This window comes from Prinia subflava, chromosome 4 (genome assembly GCF_021018805.1).
Source record: "Prinia subflava isolate CZ2003 ecotype Zambia chromosome 4, Cam_Psub_1.2, whole genome shotgun sequence".
NCBI classification, from domain to species: domain Eukaryota; kingdom Metazoa; phylum Chordata; class Aves; order Passeriformes; family Cisticolidae; genus Prinia; species Prinia subflava.
The window spans coordinates 55,844,563-55,866,240 of record NC_086250.1 but is presented as its reverse complement, the minus strand read 5'-3'; the positions used below and the strand labels follow the sequence as shown (position 1 = coordinate 55,866,240).

The window sequence follows — 21,678 nt, the reverse complement described above, 5'->3', positions numbered from 1 at the left end:
CTCAAATAAATAGAACTGTGGTGTGCTAAGAGAAGATATAATTAATGTATTGAGCTGTTCTACACTAATGTATCAAGGTAACATTTTCTTTAAAATATCCTTTAGAGAGGTTTCATCAAGAGCATAATACTACCTTCAAACTCTACTTTAAGTGCACAGACTAAAGAAAAAAAAAACACATGAAGTGTCATTATAGATTGGGATTTTAACACTTCTATAAAATACATGGATATACAAAGTGCCTCATACACAGTCATTAGTTTCCTAATGTAAAAATATGCTTGGAGTAATACTCAGCAAAATGAAGTCATACATGGCACAAATATTTTTCATGCTCCTGGTTACAAGCCTTCTATTTTTTTGGCATGGTATGTCAAATTTCCACATAATTTAGCAGGGAATTTGCAAAAAAGCAGCTGGTTCATCTTTTCTACAGGTTTCATATACACCCATACGTGTGATCTTAAAAACTGCATCATGAAACTAAAGAACCCAAACTTGGTTTAGTAAGTCTAATTGTCAAGGGCCAACACAAAAATGAATAATAATTTTTTGAACAGTAACTACTCAACTGTGAGGACAACCTGTTTCAAGTGCTAAAATTTGAAGATTAACAATCACATGTACTTAAAAATTAACAGGTATGTTAACTTTCCAGATGCATCCATTCAAATAAGTTTTGTAAACATTTACCTGTATCCAAGCGCTTTACAGGGGACTCATCATCAACCTCAGAATCTCCACATGCACTCCTTGATCTTTTCCTTGGGTGCAGAAGTGTCTCCAACCTTGGAAGGACTACAGACAAAAAGGTTTTGGTCCCTAGCTGTGGAGAAGTTGGCTGGGTTTCAGTGTTCTTTGCAGACTTTTGGGGGCTTATACTTTTCGATTTGCAGAAGAGAATGGATGTACGTCTGTTTACATCAGTTGATGACTCAGCTACAGCAGAAACAGTCGACTCATTGAGATTACTGTCAAGTAAGTGTTCTGGAGTGTGTCCATTTATTTCTTTCTGAATGGAAGTGCTATATAATTCATTATCAAATTTTACTCTTTTGTAAAGCTTACTCTGCTCTGGATTGAGTTCTACTGGTTTGAGGGTTGGTGGTTCTGAATTAGTCTCCAAGTTTGAAGGAAGAGGTAATGCATCTGATGGTTCAAGTTTAGGGGGAGATTTATCTCCTGAAAAAATTATAAATAGAGTGTGATTTTTGAAAACCTGTAGTTATAAAGTCTATTATAAAACTCACTATAAATGTGCAGCCCACCAAATAAATTGTTGTCTGGAAACAAAGCATAACATTTTAAAACCAAAACTTGTCTAGCAACAATCTAGTCCTAGTTAGTAGTTCCTACTTTTATACTGGGAATGTAACAGGGGTAGAAAAGCAGATGTCTATAGCTGGTGTTAACAATTTATACCTGGATAAGTACTTTCTTCTTCTCATGCAGTTATGTTAGTTTCATTAACTAAAAACTACAAAATCTATTTTTTCATTAGAAAGTTGGGGTGGTGGATGATTATCTGTTAAATGCAATTATACTGCCATTCAAGTAAAATTTTTGATAATGTATGTTTTTATCTATTTCACCTTATCAATATTCACCTTACCTGCCTATGAAAAATTTTATCAACTAACCAGTAAAAAAAAAAAAAGGTACTTGTAATCTGTTCTACTTGAGTGAACTAAAATGTATTACAAAATCTACACAAGGGCATGACTTGTAAAGCCTTTTTACAGTTGTGACCAGAAGTTTTATCTACCAAAAAGAACAGGTAATAAAAATGGGGAAGAAAAACCCAACACCCCCAAAATCTTCCAACTTGATTCACCACTAGTTGACAAACACACTTTATAATGCAGATTTGATATGAGAAATCAGAAAAAACACTCTCTACCATATTTCTCCTGGCCCCTTCCCTCCCATATTTTTAGTATGATCATATCCCACTCAATTCCACTAATTCCATGCTGAGAAAAGACAACAGAGATATGACAATGAGTGTATAAAGTAGTTTCAGTTTTTCTTTACAAGTAACAGGAAAGAAAATAAACATTCTACTCTTGCAGCACTCCCTAATACAAACAGAAGATGTCCTAACCCATAATTATCAACTCAAAGAGATGTTAAATTCTTTCTAGCTTCCAAAAGAATCTTTCAAAATACAACAAAGGAAATACTTATTCTAGAATAACTGTATAACACTAATGTACTATTTATGCTATCGCATAAAATATTTAAACTTAGCTAAATTTTCTATGCCACCTAAGAGAGGTGTAAAACCCCCAAGCCTTTAAGCTCCCTATTTGCAGTTCTATTTCGTCTGCTTTCGGCCCCGCAATGTTTACTCGGAAATCAATAATTTTTATGTGCAGAAAAATCTTTACCCCATTGCTTAAGGTTTAATCAAACAATAGCATAGTTCATATTAAAAATACTTGTTTTTAAAACACAGTGTGGTTGTCCTTACATCATTTAAAGGCACACAGGTAGAATTGGTAGATTAGAATCGGTAACTAGTATTTCAGGAAGACCTGAAGCACACTTAAACTAAGATAAGCACACTTAAACAACCAGCCATTAAAAAATCCTGTACTTTAGAATCTCCAAGGTGACTTTCTTTGTGAACAAATTCTGATTTTCTTACAAGTAATCAGAAAATATTCACAGAAAGGTTTAAGAACATAAAACTACTTGAGAATTATTTAGAAATAAAACCTGAATTGCACAGGGCTATTCTGCTACTGCATTTTTCACGTGATCAAAGACTAAAAACAGAATTGCAAGGGGGTAATTCACAATTCTATAAAAGTCAGCTCCTGTAGATCCTGGGCACAGGATTTTAATACTTTTCTTATCTTTTTTTGGCAATTTTTTTTTCTTTACTCCTTGATGTAGCTTCAATTTGAGAATTGAAAATTGAACTATTATAACTCTCCACTAGATCAGAACCATAACAACCATACCAATCAACTCTGGATCGTCCATCATGGCTTTTTTAGAAAGCATACTGTAAATATAAAAAAACCACTACTGCTCACTTCGTACTACTTTTTTTTTTTTCCATAAAAAATAGCTGAAGTGAAAGGCTGTGGCATAAAAAATGTTAAGCTACTAATAAAAAGAAGTTGTGGATTCATTAGGTGCCGAACTCTACCTTTCTAAAGAACTACATTGAATAGCATCATCACTTGAAGATTTAAAAAATACTCAAATTTAAAAAATCTAAACCACTAAACATTTTGAGAACACTTAAAAGCCTCAGAACAAGATAATGTGCTGACTCATGTACGCTTTTTCTACCAATACTCAGATCTCCAGGAAGTTCTAAGTTTGGAATTAAACAGTTTTATGCTGGGAGTTAAACCCTAAATTGCTGTTTGAATGGCAGTTAAGGACAATCATTTTACTGACTTCACCTTTCAAAAATTTTGACAGCATCAAGCCACAACAAATAGAGAATATTTTATTTATTACCATGCTTCCACTTTCCCCTGAGCTCTTTCCTCCTCCTATTCAATGCACTTATTCAAAAATGAAACACATCTCTAACTCTCCTAAAGAAAAAAGTTTCGTTTCTTAGAGCTAATCATGAAACAAAGTCAATAGAATTCTTATTTGACAGATTTTCTTTGCATCATTTAAAAATGAGCAATAAAAACCTCAGAAACTCATTAAAAGCTAAAAATGCAAATCTGATACGGAATTAAAATACACAGCTAGTCCTTCTAGCACACTGCTCTCATTGAAATCAATGGCAATTAGCCAACAGTAGACAGTTTTGAGGAGGAAGAGAAGCAAAAGGGGAAGAGCTGGGCAGATACGGCTGACTTGACTCTACAGCATGAAATTTGTTAAGTCTTATCAACAGCTAGCTTTATTTAAAATAGATAAATAAGTAAACCACCCCAAAGCCTAACCACCCTCCTTCCCTAGAGCCTAGAGTAATGAATAAAAAAGCCTATAAACACAATACAACAGTCAGTCTTTCTTATCATTGACCTAGGCTCACATGATCCCTAATACATATTTTGATATTTAAGTGAATTTCCAAAAGTACAAACATGTTTTTCACTCACACATTTCTGACTGCTTTTTGTATGGGATTGTTTGCACTTTCCTTTTTTAACAGCTAAGTTTTGAAACCTTGCTACCATGAAAAGTAACAGAGGGAGGTTTTTTTAAGATCATTCTGCTCTTAAAATATTTGTTGTAATTAAGCAGCTATTTTCATATTTTAAAACTATTATATTAATTTTAAAATCAGTATTTTCAATTTATTAATATTCTTTTATCAAATTCTTTAATTGACACTATTACATCACAGCACCTGACTGAAGCGGTTCAGAACAGTACTCATCTAAACCTGGTTTACAATCTTACCTTCTTCTTCTCCGTCTTGTTCTAATGCTGCACTTTCTTCTTCGAAACTTCCAATACCTGACTCTATTTGAGGAGCTTGGTTGTGCTGCTGACTGAGTTTGTTGCGAATAATGCTGATTTCTTTCTTTAACAGCTTTGCTCTTTTGCTCCTTGACCCACTGGATTTCATTGCACAGGTGAGATCAAGTTTTTCTAGCAGCTCTCTCAGCTGTTCCTCCAAGGACATATGTGCTCTGTTTGCAGGATTCAGTAACCTATCCACTGAAGTCAAAACACGTACAATTGAAAACGTGTTAGCATTTCCCAGAAAATTTCTCAGAACAGTAATACCAACAGGAGGAGAAACAATTGAATTTGCATGCCAAAATAAAAAAAATACTGTGAAAAACCTATTTAGATTATAGTCAGAAATGTTGAAATCAATTCCTATGATATATTTACTATTTTTCTTAATCAGCATTTTGCTTGAAAAAACTAAGAAGTAGAGCAAAGAAGTACAAGGTCAGAAGGAAGACATACTTAATCCTCTCCACCCTAACAAATGAATTCCTTCTTGTTAAAGAAAAGCACAAAATTATGGTTATAAAAGAAATGTATTAATTATTCTCCTGCACTGCCAGACCTTAGAAAGCTTACATGTATGTCAAAAAAAAAATTAATTCCTAGTATTACAAACATGCTCGATTTTTTGAGCAGGTTATTTAGGAACCTAGTGAAGTTTATCAACACTGGTATTCATTTTCCATGCCTTTCACACATATATAATAATGTGAAAAAAAAGCACTCAAAAACTATTTCTGCCTAAATTGTTAAATTAGGCTCTGACACTGCCAAAACCAGAACCCAGATAGCACTTATGTTTGATGACAAATCTGGTAGAATAGAAACACCAGAGTGTTTCAAGCAACCTTTTTAATGCAGGGTGGGGAATCTAGTTAGCAAACTGAACAGCAAGAATCCTGAACATCGGTACGGAACATACACGCTGTGTGCAATGAAAAATGCAACTTTCAAAAATAATTGAAAAACATCTTACCATCTTCCCAAGAGAAAGGCTGGGGTGACTCAAGTTTAGGCCGTTCTGGTAAGTGCATTCCAGTTTCGTTGTTATAACCAATGCCTTCAGCATCTCGCCTGGCTTGCCTGAGAACTACACCACCTTGATCTCTTAACCGCACTGCAGCTCTATAAAATATTGTATCTTTTGCATTGTATTTCATACAGTTATCTATGATCAGATTGAAGTCTTCTTCAAACTCAGAGAGGTTTTTATAGCCTTGAGCTTCTAACCGTTTTCGCATGGTAGAGAAATCCATAGGATGTTTAATATGATCCAAATAGTCTGGAACCTTTGAATAAATATTTAAAACACAAATGTGTAAAATTGTCTTATTACAGACCTAGTAACACTAGTTACTAACTGATACACTTTTAAAATGTATTTTGTAACACCTCAATAAAAGAAACAAAAATGTGACTTAGAATTGCACATCTTGATATTGCAAACATTTGCACTCCAACAGAAGTTTACACATTACAATATTCTGCATCTTGCGTAACAAGTTTGAGCTCTACTAAGAGATGTTGAAACTATTTTTTATAGGGAATTCTGTGGTTTTATGTACTCCTAGGCAACTAGTGATAGGACAAGGGAAAATGGCCTCAAGTTGCACCAGAGGCAGTTCAGGTGGTGTATTAGGAAAGATTTCTACACTGAAAGAATGGTTAAGAATTGAACAGGCTCCCCAGGGAAGTGGTGCAGTTGCTGTCCATAGAAGTGTTCAAAACAAATGGGTTTTGCAATATGGTTTAGTCAGTATGGTAGTATTAGGTCAAAGACTGGACTTGATAATCTTGGTGGCCTTCTTCAACCTTAATGAGTCTACATATAATAAACAGATGTGTACACAGTCTATGCACATGCACACACACAGGTATACTCTGTCTAGTTTCACCTTCAAGAGCATAGTATCTCCATTTCAATTTCTGGTATCCTTTGAATTTCCTTTACCAAAATCGTCTTACTAAAAAGTATCAACGTGTACCCAACATTCCATACAAGTATTTCCCAGAAATTATTTTGGTATATAAACATAAAAAGGCTTTCATAGCACAACTCATAATGTTAATTCTTAGAATAAAGATTAGAATTATTAGAATAAAGATTAAAAGGTAACACTGCTTCTAACTCTGCATGTAATGACTTGTTTCTTGTACTTAAGTGCCACCAAGCCACATGTAAACATTGGGAACCACAGCTGCAAACATACCTCTTTAAGGTTCACAGGCTGAGCAAATATTCGAGCAGAATCCTTTTCCTGCAGCTGATCCAGAACCGATCGCAGAAGTACAGTGAATGGAATAAGCTGAAGTTCCATAGTAACCTGCTCAATCTTCACCTAAAGAAGTAACAGTTATCAACTCAGCTTTTCTCATTAATATGTTCTATTAAAGTTGTCTAGAGCAACAGTTTAGTATTTTAGATAAGATATAAAACATAAATATATTTAAGTAAATGAGTTAAGTACTACTTTTAATATTATCCATCAGCATTCACCTGACATAAGTTTTCAGCTATTTATTTTATAAGAAAAAATAATTCTCCTTCCTTCCACTCCAGCTTCCCAGAACTCAAACTTGTATTTTATATGTAAGAATTTTTTTTTAAGATGCTACATAATAACAGCTTCACAATTCACCAATAATGTGAAAATAGTAAGAATTTGAAGGTAACATTTCAAATTAAATTTCAATTGTACTGCTATGTTCAAAGTTTAAAAAGAGAATCTCATTTATAGACTATGTAAGACCAAAACAAAGATTAATTGGAAAGACAATGTTCTACATAAATTCCAGGAAAATTATTTCAAAAAACAGAATCAACATCTTCAAATACTTGAACATTCTTCAGATTTTTTTTTTATTTTTGGCACTACTTCAATTCCTCTGCAGCCTAATTTTCAAGGCTGTGTAAAGAGTTATCAGCAACTAAACAGTCTTGCTATGGCTAAAGTAAATTCTTAATAAAAGATTAAATGTGTGTGTACATACATACAATATAATCATGTAAATAAAGTATTAGTAAACACATATATGGAAAATACATGCATATAAACAATAATACAGTTGTAAAGCATGTGATACGTGAATGTACATGAATGATGCATGGAATTCCAGAAAGCACTCCAGAAGGATAAATTATATTATCTTGCAATGAATGGTCACAGTTTGCGAAAGTGAAAATGAAATAGTGTTTTTACAAATAAGGACCATTAAAAATCCCTAAGTGCAAACATTTTGCATTCAGAGTGTTCACGTAACACTATCTTTCTGCATTATCACTTCCTCAAATCTCTTCTCCTGGCAATGATAACTGTAGAATGCTGTAGGACATCAGATGAAGCTTTTATTTTTGTTTTTTTCATGACAGAAGGGCTACTAAGTATGTGGACACGTGTTGAGAAAATCTGAATAGATCTACAGTTCTTCAGAAACCAATCATTTTTCCAAGTCTAAGAGAATGTCTTCTTAAATAATTTCTCTATACCAACGCATACAGCATGGGCAACAAACAGAAGGAGCTGGAGGTCACAGTGCTGATAGAGAGCTATGCCCTAATTTCCACTACTGAAATTTGTGGGATGAATTCCATGACTGGAGTGTGACTATGGATGGCTACAAGCTGGTCAGAAGGGCCAAGAGAAAAGAGGCAGCAGGGTTGCCCTCTACATTGAGGAATGAATATATTGTGAAGAATTGTCTCAAGAAAAGCCATGAGCAAGTTGAAAGCTTGGACACCAAGGTGAGAGAAGCAACCCTGTGGCTGGGTATTTATTTCAGATGTAGGGGAGCCTCCTGACAAAGCCTGATTGCTCCAGGTACAGACAGGCATTGCTTTTGTAGACTCTTGTCCTGCTGGGGACTTCAACAACTGTGGTATCTGGAAAAGCAGCACGACAAGCTGTGGCAGACTCCTGGAGTGCATTATGGATATGTTCACAAGGCAAGGTTTCCATGTGGGGCACAAGGAGATGACTCAGGACATCCAACAGAGCCTTACCAAGAACAAGTCCTGCCTAACCAGCCTAGTGGCCTTCTATGATGGAGTAACTCCACCAGCAGACAGGGAGGATGTCATCTATCTGGACTTCTCTAAAGCCTCTGACATAGTCCCCAACAACATCCTTCTCTCTAAACTAAACTGAAGAGAGATGGATTCAACGGGTAGACTGTTCTATAGGTGAGGAACAGGCTGGATGGCTGCATCCAGAGAACAGTGATCAATGGCTTGAACTCTGGATGGAGATCAGTAATGAGTGGTGTCCCTCAGGGGTCTGTACTGGAACCAGCAGTGTTTAGTATTTTCCTCAATGACATAAGACCAAAGAATCAAGTGCACCCTCAACAAATCTGGAGATGACACCAAGATCAATTGTGCAGTTGACACACTTGAAGACAGGATCTCATCCTGACCTGGACAAGCTCAAGAACTGGGCCCCATGGGAACCTCATAGGGTTCAATAAGATCGAGTTCCAGCTCCTCCTGCATCTGGGTTGTGGCAACCCCACATATCAGCATTGGCTGAGGGATGAACAGCTCCAGCCCTGTCAAGAACTTGAGAGTACTGGTGGATGAAAACCACAATACAAGTCAGCAGTGTACACTTGCAAGCCAGAAAGTCAGCTCTATCCAGGGCTGTACTGAAAGAAGCGTGGCCAGCAGGTCAAGAGAGGTGATTCTGTCCCTCTGCCTTCATTTGGCCCCTCCTGGACTGCTGCATCCAGCTCTGCAGCCCCCATCATAAGGGCATAAAGCTGTTGGAGTGAGTCCAGGAGGATCATGAATATGATCAGACTGGAGCTCTCTTCTGAAGAAAGGCTGAGAGAAATGGGGTTGGTCACCCTGGAGAAGAGAGGGCCCAAGTGAGACTTTATTGCAGCCTCTCAGTACTTGAAGGGGTTTTATAAGAAAGATGGGGACAGACTGATTATTATGGCCTGCAGTGACAGGACAAGGCGTTAACAGTTTTAAACTAAAAGAGGGTAAATTCAGACTACATATAAGGAAGAAATTTTTTACAGCGAGGGTGAAGAATTGGAAAAACAGGTTGCCCAGAGAGGTGGTAGATGCCTTATTCCTGGAAAAAATTAAATGTTAGGTTGAACGGGGCTTTGAATGACCGATCTAGTTGAAGGATGTCCCTGTTCATTGAAGAGGGGTTGGACTATATGATCCTTAATGTTCCTTTCAACCCAAGCCATTCTATGATTCTATGAAAATTTTATATATTTTAAATAGTTTGAGTAAACAGCATGCACATATGTTACTTGACCCAATGTCAGGATTAAAATACAGCTGTTCTTCTACTAAAAATACTGTGAGAGTACTTAAATTATCTTTCCTTCAGAAAAGTTTCACCATTTACCTGTTCTCTTTTTAATTTTTCACGCTTACGTATAAGTTCTATCAATAAACGCGCTCTTTCAAGATCATGGCGTAGCCTTTGCCAGTACTTCAATTTTTCTTTTAAGGCTTGCATTTCTTCATCATCTTCTCTCTAAGAAAACAATTAAAACATTTTCATGAAATGAAAAATGCATGCCTCCTTTTATAAGACAGTTCTATGTAATTACAAAATGTATGCACATGGAAGGAAAAACTACTGTCCTACAGTTACGGCACTTGCTCATAAGTTTCATGAGCTTCATGCTGCAACAACAGAAAACCTGTGGTCAGGGTATCTTCCAGAGTTACTCAAGGGTGTCATTGAAAACACAATCTAAACTGGAAAGCAATCCTATGGCAATGGCTACTGACATCAGAAGAAGCAACATGGCGAACAGCAACCGAAAAATACAACAGGCTGCAAAACACAACACAGGATTTTCACATCAAAATCCAAACTAGGTGAACACCACCAGTTTCTTTGGAACTCCAGCCTGTTAGAAACAAATTACTCATATGGTCAACACAGTCCACCTCCCTCACACCCAGCAGAACTAGGACACACTTGGAACAAAACAGAGTAATTGTGACGTGACGATAGGAAATGAGAAGCTGTTTATTAGATAATATAGTACTTCAAATGGTACTGCAGGTGAATAATGCAGCAATAAACCCTTTTGGAAAATGGATAAAAGAATTTAATTTACACACTTTTCAGATAAGTAACGTTTAAACACAGTATTTAGATTGACTTGTACATACAAAACCCAGAGTGTTTGTTTGTCTTTACTATTTTTCATAAGGAAAAGGGAGGATACTAGAATACTACTTATAGGATGCAAATGGTATTGGTAATTCACCAGAAATGAGGCCATAAAGAAACTGAATTTCTGGTATTAGTACCAAGTACACAAAAGAAACATCTGCTTTGGAAAATGATTACATAGACACAAGATAATTTAACTGCTGGGGTCAGAACAGTTCAAAGTAAATTCTGACAGAAAAGAATATTAATATTTTCAATAATTTTCAATTCCTTAAATTTTCAAGCGACTCACTGAAACAGGAAGTCTACACTGCCACTAACTGCTGTTCTCCTAAATCCCTTTATCTCTGAGTATAAACCTCATACGTGGAAATGCAACCCAACTCTTGGCTGTACTATTTTTTCAGTTCTACTGTTTTTCAGAACCAAAATTAAATTGCCAGAATTAAAAGGCTTGTCCTCCCTTTGCTTGCAAACACTCAGAGCCTGCTCTTTTGCCCTATGTAACCACATATTTAAGAAACTGGGGAACCGAGCCTGATGAAAGCTAAGTCAACAAAGCATACTCGTTCTAGGGTGGGTCAGGAAACTTCAATACAGCAAGAAAAAATAATGTTACAGCAGGCCTTAGGGAAGTTTATTAGACACTTAAGTATTTGGCAGAACCTCAAGGTGCAGTTGCACTCAAATAAAATAAACCCATTTTATTTATTTATTTAAAAACTTTCACCTGAGACAGTTTTACCAATTTCATTCCGTACAATAGGCACGTACTTGTCAATCCACAGATGTGACCCAATATCAAGAGCACCCTGCCAGCCTTTTTTTTTTCTGCACACATACACTTGCCTTTCTGAATGGCACTCTGGCTTGGGGATTAATAGCAAGCCTCCAATTTTTTGATACTTCTATGCAAAGTAATATTGGCAGACAGTTTACAGCTTAATAGCTAAGACAACTCTCCTTTGCCCTAACCTATTTATTATCTGACATAGAACATATATCTTAATTAGATTAAAAGGTCCAGGCAAGTTGAAGAGAGCATGATGCACTAGTTTCCAACAATCAACCAGTAAAAAACTGAAGATACAAAGCATTCCTTACAAAATTTTTAGCTTTCTGACATAGAAAGTTTCTAATAACTTTCTGGTAGGAAAGTTCTTCCAAGTCTTTCTTTCTACAACTGTCTGAGAGCCACTAAGTTTCATCTGGCTGATGGCACAAGAAATTGTCATTTGGAGAGGGACTCTTCATCAGGAACTGTACTGATAGGACAAGGAGCAATGAGTTCAAACTGAAAGGGAAATTTAGATTAGATATTAGGAAGAAATTCTTGACTATGAGGGTGGAGAGACACTGGAACAGGTTGCCCAGAGCAACTGTTAACGCCCCATCCCTGACAGTGTTCAAGGTCAGGTTGGGTGGGGCATTGAGTAACCCGGTCTAGTGGAAGCTGTCCCTGTCCACAGCAGCAGGGTGGAACTAGATGGTCTTTAAGGACCCCTCCACTCCAAACCAGTCTGTGAGCCTATCACTTTCCAATGGACTTAGCTCTTGCTGAACATGGTATTACCTCGAAAAGCTAAACGGTATACATTTACTAATACCAAGGGAAGAGGAACACATTTCTAATCTACACAAAGAACATGCAGCAACTGAGAACTTGTCTCACCATCAGTATGCTACCAGTGTCTCAAACCAGCAGGAATACTGTCAGTGTAGCACCATATCCTTCCTTAAGCTGGATGTGAATGTGTGAGAACAGCCTCAATCCTTACAGAGACTGTAACTTAATATGATACAAACAAAAACAGAACGATAGTGATGACACTGGACCTTGAGCAATACAATTAGTTTTACTAGCACACTCTGCCAGATTTGTACGTCAATCAGACAAAACTATTTAGTGGTTGTAACTTGTGTTCTTAATGAAATCTTCAGTGCAGGTGTGACCGTAAGACATCAGCACCTTCTTTTTTATTTCTTCTAATAATGGCTTTAAACTAACATCACTACAGGAGCAGCAAGCTTCTACATTTACATTTCATGCCTTATTTTCATGCAAGCATTCTTAAAGTTCAGGGAAAATAACGAAAATAATGAGGACATAAATCTATTAGAGCATTCCAATACCTTTCCTTAATTTCCAGGTGTAGAGAGAAGAGAGAGTATAAACAATTCTCTTACAGAATTCCTTGTTCCTGCAAATGGTGAGTCAGTCCAGGTCTTTTTGCCTGGTTTAGACATCTTAGACCTTCAAAACCATAACATAACTGAACTCTGAAACTCATTTATTAGGAAGTAAGTCCTCTGCCTTTGCCAAATTTGTTCTAGTAACCAGAGAGGGATCAAAACCACTTTCCACCAGGCATCCTGAAACATTTTCAGGGTTTTATTTCGTCATTATAACACTTGTTTTCTGTTTAAATAACCATTTAAAAAAAAAAAACTTGAATCTGCATTACATAACTGTTTATATTTCTTTGATTAACTGAAAAATCTACATAGCTTTCTTGATATTCTGACCCTTCACATAAAATAAAGACTTTTTCCATCTGGACTGAAATTAACAAAATAATTATGCCTATCTAAAAATATTTAAGGTGTTCTCATAACACCTATTGCTCTCTATTGTCTTGATTATAAATTGGTTTATACTTGAGAGTAACAAAATACATTAAATGTCTTGTAGTTATTTCTGCTTTAATAAACACCTATTGAAGGTGCTATGGAAAAGATTTCACTGCAATTTCATGCACAGGACGCTTGCTACTCACTGCAAAGCACTAACTACACATTTTTCATCAACAGAAGCATTTAATACTCAACTCGCCTTGAAACTAGATTTTACTTTTAAAAAGAACAAACTTTTTAACAGACCAATATAAATAGCTTCCAATTTATTTAGAATATATTATTTCCTTATTTAAAATCATTCTCAAATTAGAAAAGAAAAACAAAGAAATACTGTTTGTACCAAAGTGTAAACCAGCAATTGAATTTTTAAATGCTAATATCAAAGGCCTATTTTATTTTAGCCAAGCATCAAATACAATAATAACTTTATTGTGGTAGTCATTATTTAAATATATAGAAATGTTGTCCCCTTATCATGCCATCCCAGAAGAAAACTGGATTGTGTAATTTTTCAGACACTAAAACAGTCTCTAGTTCTGTACTGCCACAATAGCACCACACTTCTGTGCTGGACTTTAGCATTTTATAAGGACTCAAGATCATTTAAAAATAAGTTTATTATCTGAATAAATGAATTTCAACCCTAATAAGGCAACTAATTAGGTACACTGGCAAGTATCACTCTTCAGAACCTCTCACACAGAAGTAACATATTAATCAAACTTCAAAATGGAGTAATATAGAAACAATGAAAACAAGATAAAGAAGTGGTCGATTTATATTCAAAGTTGACTCCACCTAAAAGGAGGCCACATAAATGGAATTTGAGAATTTCAGCTATGAGGAAAGGCTGAGAGAACTTGAACTGTTTAGCCTGGAGGAGAAAAGGCTTAGGGGCAGAAATCTCACTAATACACATAAATATCTGAAGGGAGGAGGCAAGAAGATGGGCCCAGGCTCCATTCAGTGATGCCCAGTGACAATAGAAGAGATAATGAGCACAAAGTAAGAATAGACATCAGAAGATGTCCTTTTTTTTTTTTTTTCTAAAAAACGGGTGATCAAGCACTGGCACGGCTGCCCAGAGAGGTTGTGGAGTTTTCACCCCTGGAGATACTCAAAAGCCAACTGGACATGTTGCTGGACAACCTGTTCTAAGTGGCCCTGCCTGAGCAGTGGGTTGTACCAGATGACCTCCAGAAGTCATCTGGTACAACCAGATTTATTTTGTTTAGCTTTTCCACATGAAAAGCTAAACAAAATAAACACACCCAAACATCATAGATCAAATAATTAGGAAGAAATGTTGACCATGGTATTTTTATGACTACACCCATCAATGACTTAAATAGCAAACAGAAATACAATTCTAACAAAAATAACAGTTCCACTTCAGAGGGGGAAAAATTCAATTTAATACAAGTAAATTATTATAAAATTAATTCCTAAGTTTTACAAACTATTTTACAGGAAGTCAAACACCAGGAGAATGGAAAGAACACAGCCAAGTACACATTCCATTCCATTTAAAAAGGTAACAGAGATGCAGTAAAAATTTCCACATCATGATGCTTTGCAGCATTTCAAAGTCTACACACATGGATCCACACAATTCATAAATTTAAATTATTTTTGAAGCTATTCAGTAACTTGAAACCAAAACAGACCACTTGGAGTTGCTGTTTTAAAGTTTTTCAGCAACTTATTCCTAGGAGTGTACAACTAAACTCATGCTTGTCTATAATCCCACTTAACTATGTCAAAAGCAAAACCAGAAGTTGAAACAGGTCTTTGAACTTCATCAACAACTTGCATTTTGTTATTACCGAACAAGGTGGGCAATACAGATCTGATTTTGAAAACTGTAAACTAGCTGTCTAACCCCTTACCCTGTTAAAATCCACTTTTTTTTTTTCAAGTGTCAAGCAAGACATTTGCATCTTTTGATGAACATAAAATAACTTACTTTTTTATCTGACAGTACATCGAAGAATGAGTTCCAAAAAACTGCAGCACTTATCAAAGAATAATAGCATTATGATATTTGTGATGATAGTACTTTTGTGAAACATTTAAGAAAAACAGAAGAAAAAGCTGCTTTTTTTTTGTATCTCACATATTAAAAAGTAATAGATAATTCCCAACTGCGAATATAGGTAATATCACTTCAGAATAGGGTAAAGAACTTATTCAGTCCTGAATAAAAGAAAGTTTTTGCTTTGCACTAGGTTTCCTAATTAATTTTTAACTCAATAAAATAGAAAATTTCCGATTTCTTCTTGTAAATAAAAAGTATATCACATACCTGTTGTGTGTTTCTTTGTGACTGTAAACTGGATTGTAGTCTTCTCAAGAGTGGAACACCATTCCTAGACAGCCTTTTAAGCAACCAGTAACTGTGCACTCGTTCAACAAAATGCTTCTTTCGCTGAATGGCCACCTGATTCATAATCTTATTTAATCTAAAACATGGAAAAACTCATATTGTATTTTTCACAGTAAAGAATAAAACATATTTATCTATGGAAGTTAAACATCACATATATATGAATGTATACTGTAAAATCAGAAGCAATCAATATGTTACTAACTTCTTTCAGTAAGATCCCTTCCAGTGCAATTATTTCTGAGCAGTAAATTACAACCAAATATACCCGCTTGACACTGCAGTTTCTACTAAATAGATTAAGATACTTTATAAAGCTAAAGGGAATCAATTTCCAATCAATGATTGGAAGAGCAATCCCAGATTAGGGCTGAGAATGAAGATTTATGTGCATTTCAGAATGAGTTTCCTATTGAAAATGAAATCAGATAAAAAGCTCCAAATCACTATGAAAATCATCAGATCATTTGTTGCTGCCTAGAGAAAGAATGAGTAGTTTATTTTACAGACAATACATATTCAACTTTTTTGCATAAGAACATGTAATGAAAAGTCTTGTATTACTCTATAAATATTAAATTTCTGAAAAATAAATCAAACAAAAATATAAAACACAGGAACAATTATTATTTCACCCCACAAATACAATGAAAATAGCCAAACAGAGAAAATGGTGAGGATGATATAAATAGTTAACAAAGTATTTCAATCAAAATCAATCAGTATTTTCTCCAAAATTGCTTTTTTTAACAAATGTAAATATTCTACGCATATATTCATTTATAAATACTCAAGGAAAGTGCTTTATGAACATCACACACAACAATATTGATTCCTATTTTTCAAATAATGTCATGTTAGATAGATGTCCAAGTCTCCAACACAACAGTGGCTTCTGAAAACATATTAAAAAGAAAGTTTATCTGAATCAGATCTTCAGCTGTCTGTGCCTACAGTATCTTGAAATTACAGCAAAACACAAAGTTAGAAAAAAACCCCAAAAAGTTAGAAAAAGTTAATGGTTGTAGAACAAAAAGATTTTTTCTTTCTGTGATAATGCTGGTACTTGTATCTGATAGCCCTTGTAAAATTAATGCAAGATGCCCCAAGCTACCAAACCCCTGTATTGTAAGAGAGATAGTTCCTTCATTTGAGGGCAAGGGTGAGCTGGAAAGACAGCTAGATGTAAAACAGTTACAGAAAGGATAATAACAATAAAAAAAGAAATCTGTTAACTCTTCACTCAGAATATTACTACTACTCATAGCAAAACTCTACAATCAATAGTAGAGAGTTTATCACATATTCTCCAAAATTCAATACTAAACCAAGCAAATATTAACTCAAGAAGTGTCTGATTTGTAGAGCAGTACCATGACACATTTAAACAAAAATCATGATTGCATATACATATTAATACTTTTCTGCTTTTTCCCTTTTTGTATTAGGAAGAAAGCAGTTTTGCAGGTAAGTGATAAAAGCTAAGTAGTCAAAACACCTAAAGAAAATGGTAAGTTAGAAATAAGCCTTGGGTAAAATGTTTTTTAAGAATATCTGGGAAAAATAAATATTTTTCAGACTAATATACAAGTGAGTGTACTTTGAGTTCACCAAAGGTCATCTGTTCCTGGGTTTTTTTGGCCTGTGTAGAAGATAAGGTGCAAGAGGTCTATTCAGTGCTACCAACTATAGTTAAAGTCTTCAGTCATCACCAGGTACAGGCAGAGCAAACCCAGGTTTTCTTTAAACTACAGTGCCATCGCATCCTTCAGTTCCTCAATGACATTGTTTTTTTAATTAATAACTAAGCTAGTTAGGCATTCTTGAAAAATTCTAGCTTAATTTAAAGCTTAGAAGGTCTGCAGATGGACTTCAGACTCTCTCGTACATCATTCACTGGAAGGCGGACACAGGCTCCATAAAGATTTACTCAACGCAGAACAGATGTGATCTTACTAAACTTCAAACAACATAATTACAATTAATTACAGAATGCAATCAAAATCAAATAATTGCTTCCACAAATCTCTTGGAAACGGTAAAACCTACCGAACAGAGTCAAAAGGAGCACAGCCAAATACACAACTACTTGGAAAGATCAGAGAATCATAACATGAAGAAAGGTGCCTTGGCTTCAAGCCCATCAGATGTGGCAAGACTAAGCAAACATCTTTAACTACAGCTTTAAGTACATTTGCCAATTCACATAATGAACCATTCTATTCATATATTTATAACAGTAGAGTGTTAAAAGAAGCTTAAGAAAGATGTTCACAGAAGGCACTCTCCAACTTCCAAAATATAAATAAACAGAAGGTAATTTGGAGTGCGGAGACTACTTAACAAGGGGTTGGAAACTACTCATCTGTGCCTTCCTTTCTAAATTAATGCAGTACTTCATTTAAACACCACACATGGGTAGCAGCTATACACTTGTCAAAATATACAGCTCTGAAACTCCTCATGTGGCAGATCTACAGAGCCTCTCCACCATGAACTTAGTGCTAGGATGTTATATCTGCTGTTAGACTCTAACAACCCACTACCTGTACCACAGCTCTTTAACCATCCTTCTGCTTAGTCTGATACTTCCAGGTAGACTTTTACTGTCCCGAGCACTTTAAATTTTGATGAGCAATACAACCGGTTTTGGGAAATGAGACAGCCTTGCTGCAGAACCCTTTTAAGCTGAACAGACTGGGTACTAATTTTGTAGCTCCCATCACCTAAAAGAATTTTCTGTACATTCCACTTTTTTTCTTTTTACAACAAGGTTGTAATAAAAAAAAGGCATGTATTTGGGCTACATAAGGGAGAGCTGTTTAAAAACTTCATCATTTTGGAATCCAGGTTCTGACTTGGACATGACAGGATTAATTGCTACACTACACTGATAAATCCCCAGTGCAGAGGCAAGGCTTAGCGCTCTTAGGGCACCCCTAAGAACTACAGAAAACAACTCACCAAAGGCATTTTTTTTGCTAAGGTATCTGTCCACACTAGAACATTTCCCAGTATAAGCACATCAAAAAAGAACAGCTTTCTGTATTATTTTCTAAAGGCAAGTCAAGTATACCAACTACTGGGAGAAAAAAAACATAAGTTTCCCTCAACTTACAAGTTATTTAGAACAAAATATATTGATAGAGGAATTTGAAAATTCTTAAAAAAGGTGACTGTGTTCCAATGATATTCAGTGACTGCTGCTATCTAACTGGTCTCATAAAAGAAGCATTAGGTTTCCAGCTCATGACCACTGCAGCCTTTTGATGTTCTAACACCAGCAGTCATACTGATTCCTGGTTTTGTTTTTTAGAGCTCTATGCCAAAACTACACAGATGACAAAAACATTTTTCCGAACTGTTTTAATTGTGCCGCAGCCAACTGACTGAGCCAGAACTATTTCCCTTCCCCAGTCCCAGCCCTGTAAAGCACTGATGTGCACTACAAACGGGGATTACCAAACAATTCTCTGCTTGTCTTTAAACAGGCAAAGGTGCCTTATGAACGGAACCTTTGAAACAGCACCTACATGGAGACATTTGATGGATAATCTACCCCGTAAAGGATGATTCACTTAATGCACTGGTCAATGCATTCAGAGAGCTGAGTGTGTTACTCAGTCCTTGTTTCCTCACTTTTTAGATAAATGCATAAAATAAATTTTGTCAATGTAAGAGATGTGCTTTTAACACATTAGCAAATCTCACAGCTGCCTTCTTTGACTCATGACTTCCTTCCTTTCCCAGTTTCAGTCACATATCACTGTGCCAACTATGGCAACTGGTTACAGGGAAAAGTGAAACTTTTGGTAACCAATGGTGTGGCAGTTTAACCTAAGAAAGCAAATGAGAGATAATCAGCCACTTTTTTATCAATCATTACTAACCACTGCACAGACTATATACACTTTTTAATTCCACAGGTATTATTTTAGTATAACAGTATCTCAAGATTCTTAAGTTTTTGAAATGTAAACTGTTGACAACATTTTCTTGAGTAAGGATGTGATTTTGACAACATTACTATAATAACTCAAGCACAAAGAATTTATTATGAAAATCTGTATTAATCAAATAACCAAAGGAAGATCAAGCATCCAGTAAAACTAAGCAATTTTTGAACATGAACAGACCCTAGTATTTTAATTACCATATTTACCCAGAGGCTCCAGTTTTATCAATTTGTTATTTTGCATTGTCCTTTATCCGTTATAGCACTACTAAAGGTACACATGACACAGGAAAACTGTATTATACTCTGTAAAATTTTGTTTAGTATCATTAACATACCAGTTTCTCTTGACCTATGCTAATACCCATTAGAAATCACATTATGTTCCACTTTAAAGAGCAAATAAAATATCCTTATTTTCCCACACAAAGATTGCAGATATGTTTTAAAACCTGTCAGAACAAAATGTAAAAAAACTTATTGAACAAGTTGCAACAAGGGAAACTGAGTTTCCAGAAACCTTCCAGAATTTTCAAGCCTTGTTCAGCAAAGTTCCACAAAATATACTGAGACTTGTAGGAAGCAGGAAAGATGCAAGACTTCCCTAAGATAAGTATAGAAATTCTAATTACACTTACTGGAAGACACTGAGCATAAAAGTAGAATAAAAAGCTATGGAAGAATATATTTGGGGAATTGGAATTAATTCTGGAACTTTACCAACTATTCCTCCTAGTTTCATATCGAAAAACTTCAGTTTTTGAAGATCAGAATGCCCACCTGGACAGATGAGACTCTCTACTCTTCTCATGGAAAACCTTTGGCAGCAGCTGCTTATCAAAGCGTTTGTAAAATTTGTCTTCCAACACACTTTTTTTTTTAAACAGTGAAGAAACACAACTTTGTTATCCTATTCCTCAATAAAAGATAAAACTTAATATATAAATTATTAATTTAAAAATAAACCCTCAAACTGTTCTGACCAACTTGAAAAACAACACAGGTAAATGAGTAACTATGCAAAAATCAGAATCTGTCTGCATGTCTTTGTTTCCTTTTGAAAAAGGATAACATTCCTGTAATACCAAGCAGAAGTCAGATACATGTGTAACAGAGTACATACCAAATCCTGGAAAGACTGAGAAAGATTTCATTTAAACCTCTGCAACACAAGTCTGCAGAATCCACATGCAACAGTAGTTCTTAACTAGAACTACTTTGCAGGTTTTACTCGTTTTTGTCTGTTTTGTTTCCAAAATCTAGCCACTGAATTTGCCTCTCCCAAGTTGAGAGTCTAACAGTATATATTTAATCTACTGATACATATTCTGAAGCCTGAAAGTCTCTCCAGGTTCCTATTCTTTATTCAATGTTTACTGGTATTTAAATAGTATTTGATTTTAAATGCACACGTAGGAAGCACTTTGTCTTGCTTACAGGAGTGTGAACACCCTATTTTTTCTATTTGAGCAAGCAGATTGTAAAATTTTGCTTGGACACAAAAAGTAGAACAGTGAACTGAAGAGGTAAGAAGACACTGTTATTTCAGTTAATTCTCTGTTATCTTCTTCCTATTTTAACAACTAGAGTTTGTGATATTCCAAAATTTGGATATGGAAAAAACCCCAAAATGATAAATAAAAAACCAAAACCAAACCCAACTCAAACAATGAACCCCCCTCCACTCTATCACACTGGAAGAATCTCTTCTCAGAAAAATCACATGCACAGATTTACTTCTGCCAGCTCATATACATATATAACAACCACATATGATTTGAAATCTAATATCAAAAGGCTAAATTCATATCAGATGTATTAATCAAAAACCACATTTTGATCTGTAATTATTAGAAAGCTCAGTATTTATCTCTTAATTTTTTGTGCACTCTGTAACTTGATCACTGAATAAAAAAAACTGCCAGGAGACAGTTCTTCAGACAATGCATTCTTTAAATGTTTTGCTATGGGACAAATCACAACACCCTCTATTTGCCACCAAAAAAATTTCAATGGAAATTCACATAACTGGTGAAACTAAGAAGTTCTGAAAAACAAAATTATATAAATCTTGGTCTTCATAATTGCATTATCACATATAC

General features: G+C 35.3%; 1 protein-coding gene across 5 annotated transcripts in view; it reads right to left on the bottom strand.

Moving 5' to 3' along the window:
- BRD1 (bromodomain containing 1) overlaps nucleotides 1-21,678 on the bottom strand; it is a 56,885-nt gene that overhangs the window by 23,843 nt on the left and 11,364 nt on the right. For 3 of the 5 annotated variants that reach the window (XM_063396822.1, XM_063396821.1, XM_063396825.1), the window contains exons 3-8: nucleotides 15,541-15,697; nucleotides 9,813-9,944; nucleotides 6,657-6,785; nucleotides 5,423-5,735; nucleotides 4,387-4,647; nucleotides 694-1,182 (exon numbers count right to left, since the gene is read on the bottom strand). In XM_063396822.1, coding sequence (XP_063252892.1) covers nucleotides 694-1,182; nucleotides 4,387-4,647; nucleotides 5,423-5,735; nucleotides 6,657-6,785; nucleotides 9,813-9,944; nucleotides 15,541-15,697 — 1,481 coding nt within the window. The remainder of the gene's footprint in view (nucleotides 1-693; nucleotides 1,183-4,386; nucleotides 4,648-5,422; nucleotides 5,736-6,656; nucleotides 6,786-9,812; nucleotides 9,945-15,540; nucleotides 15,698-21,678) is intronic. The other 2 variants (XM_063396823.1, XM_063396824.1) reach the window with 2 other exon arrangements.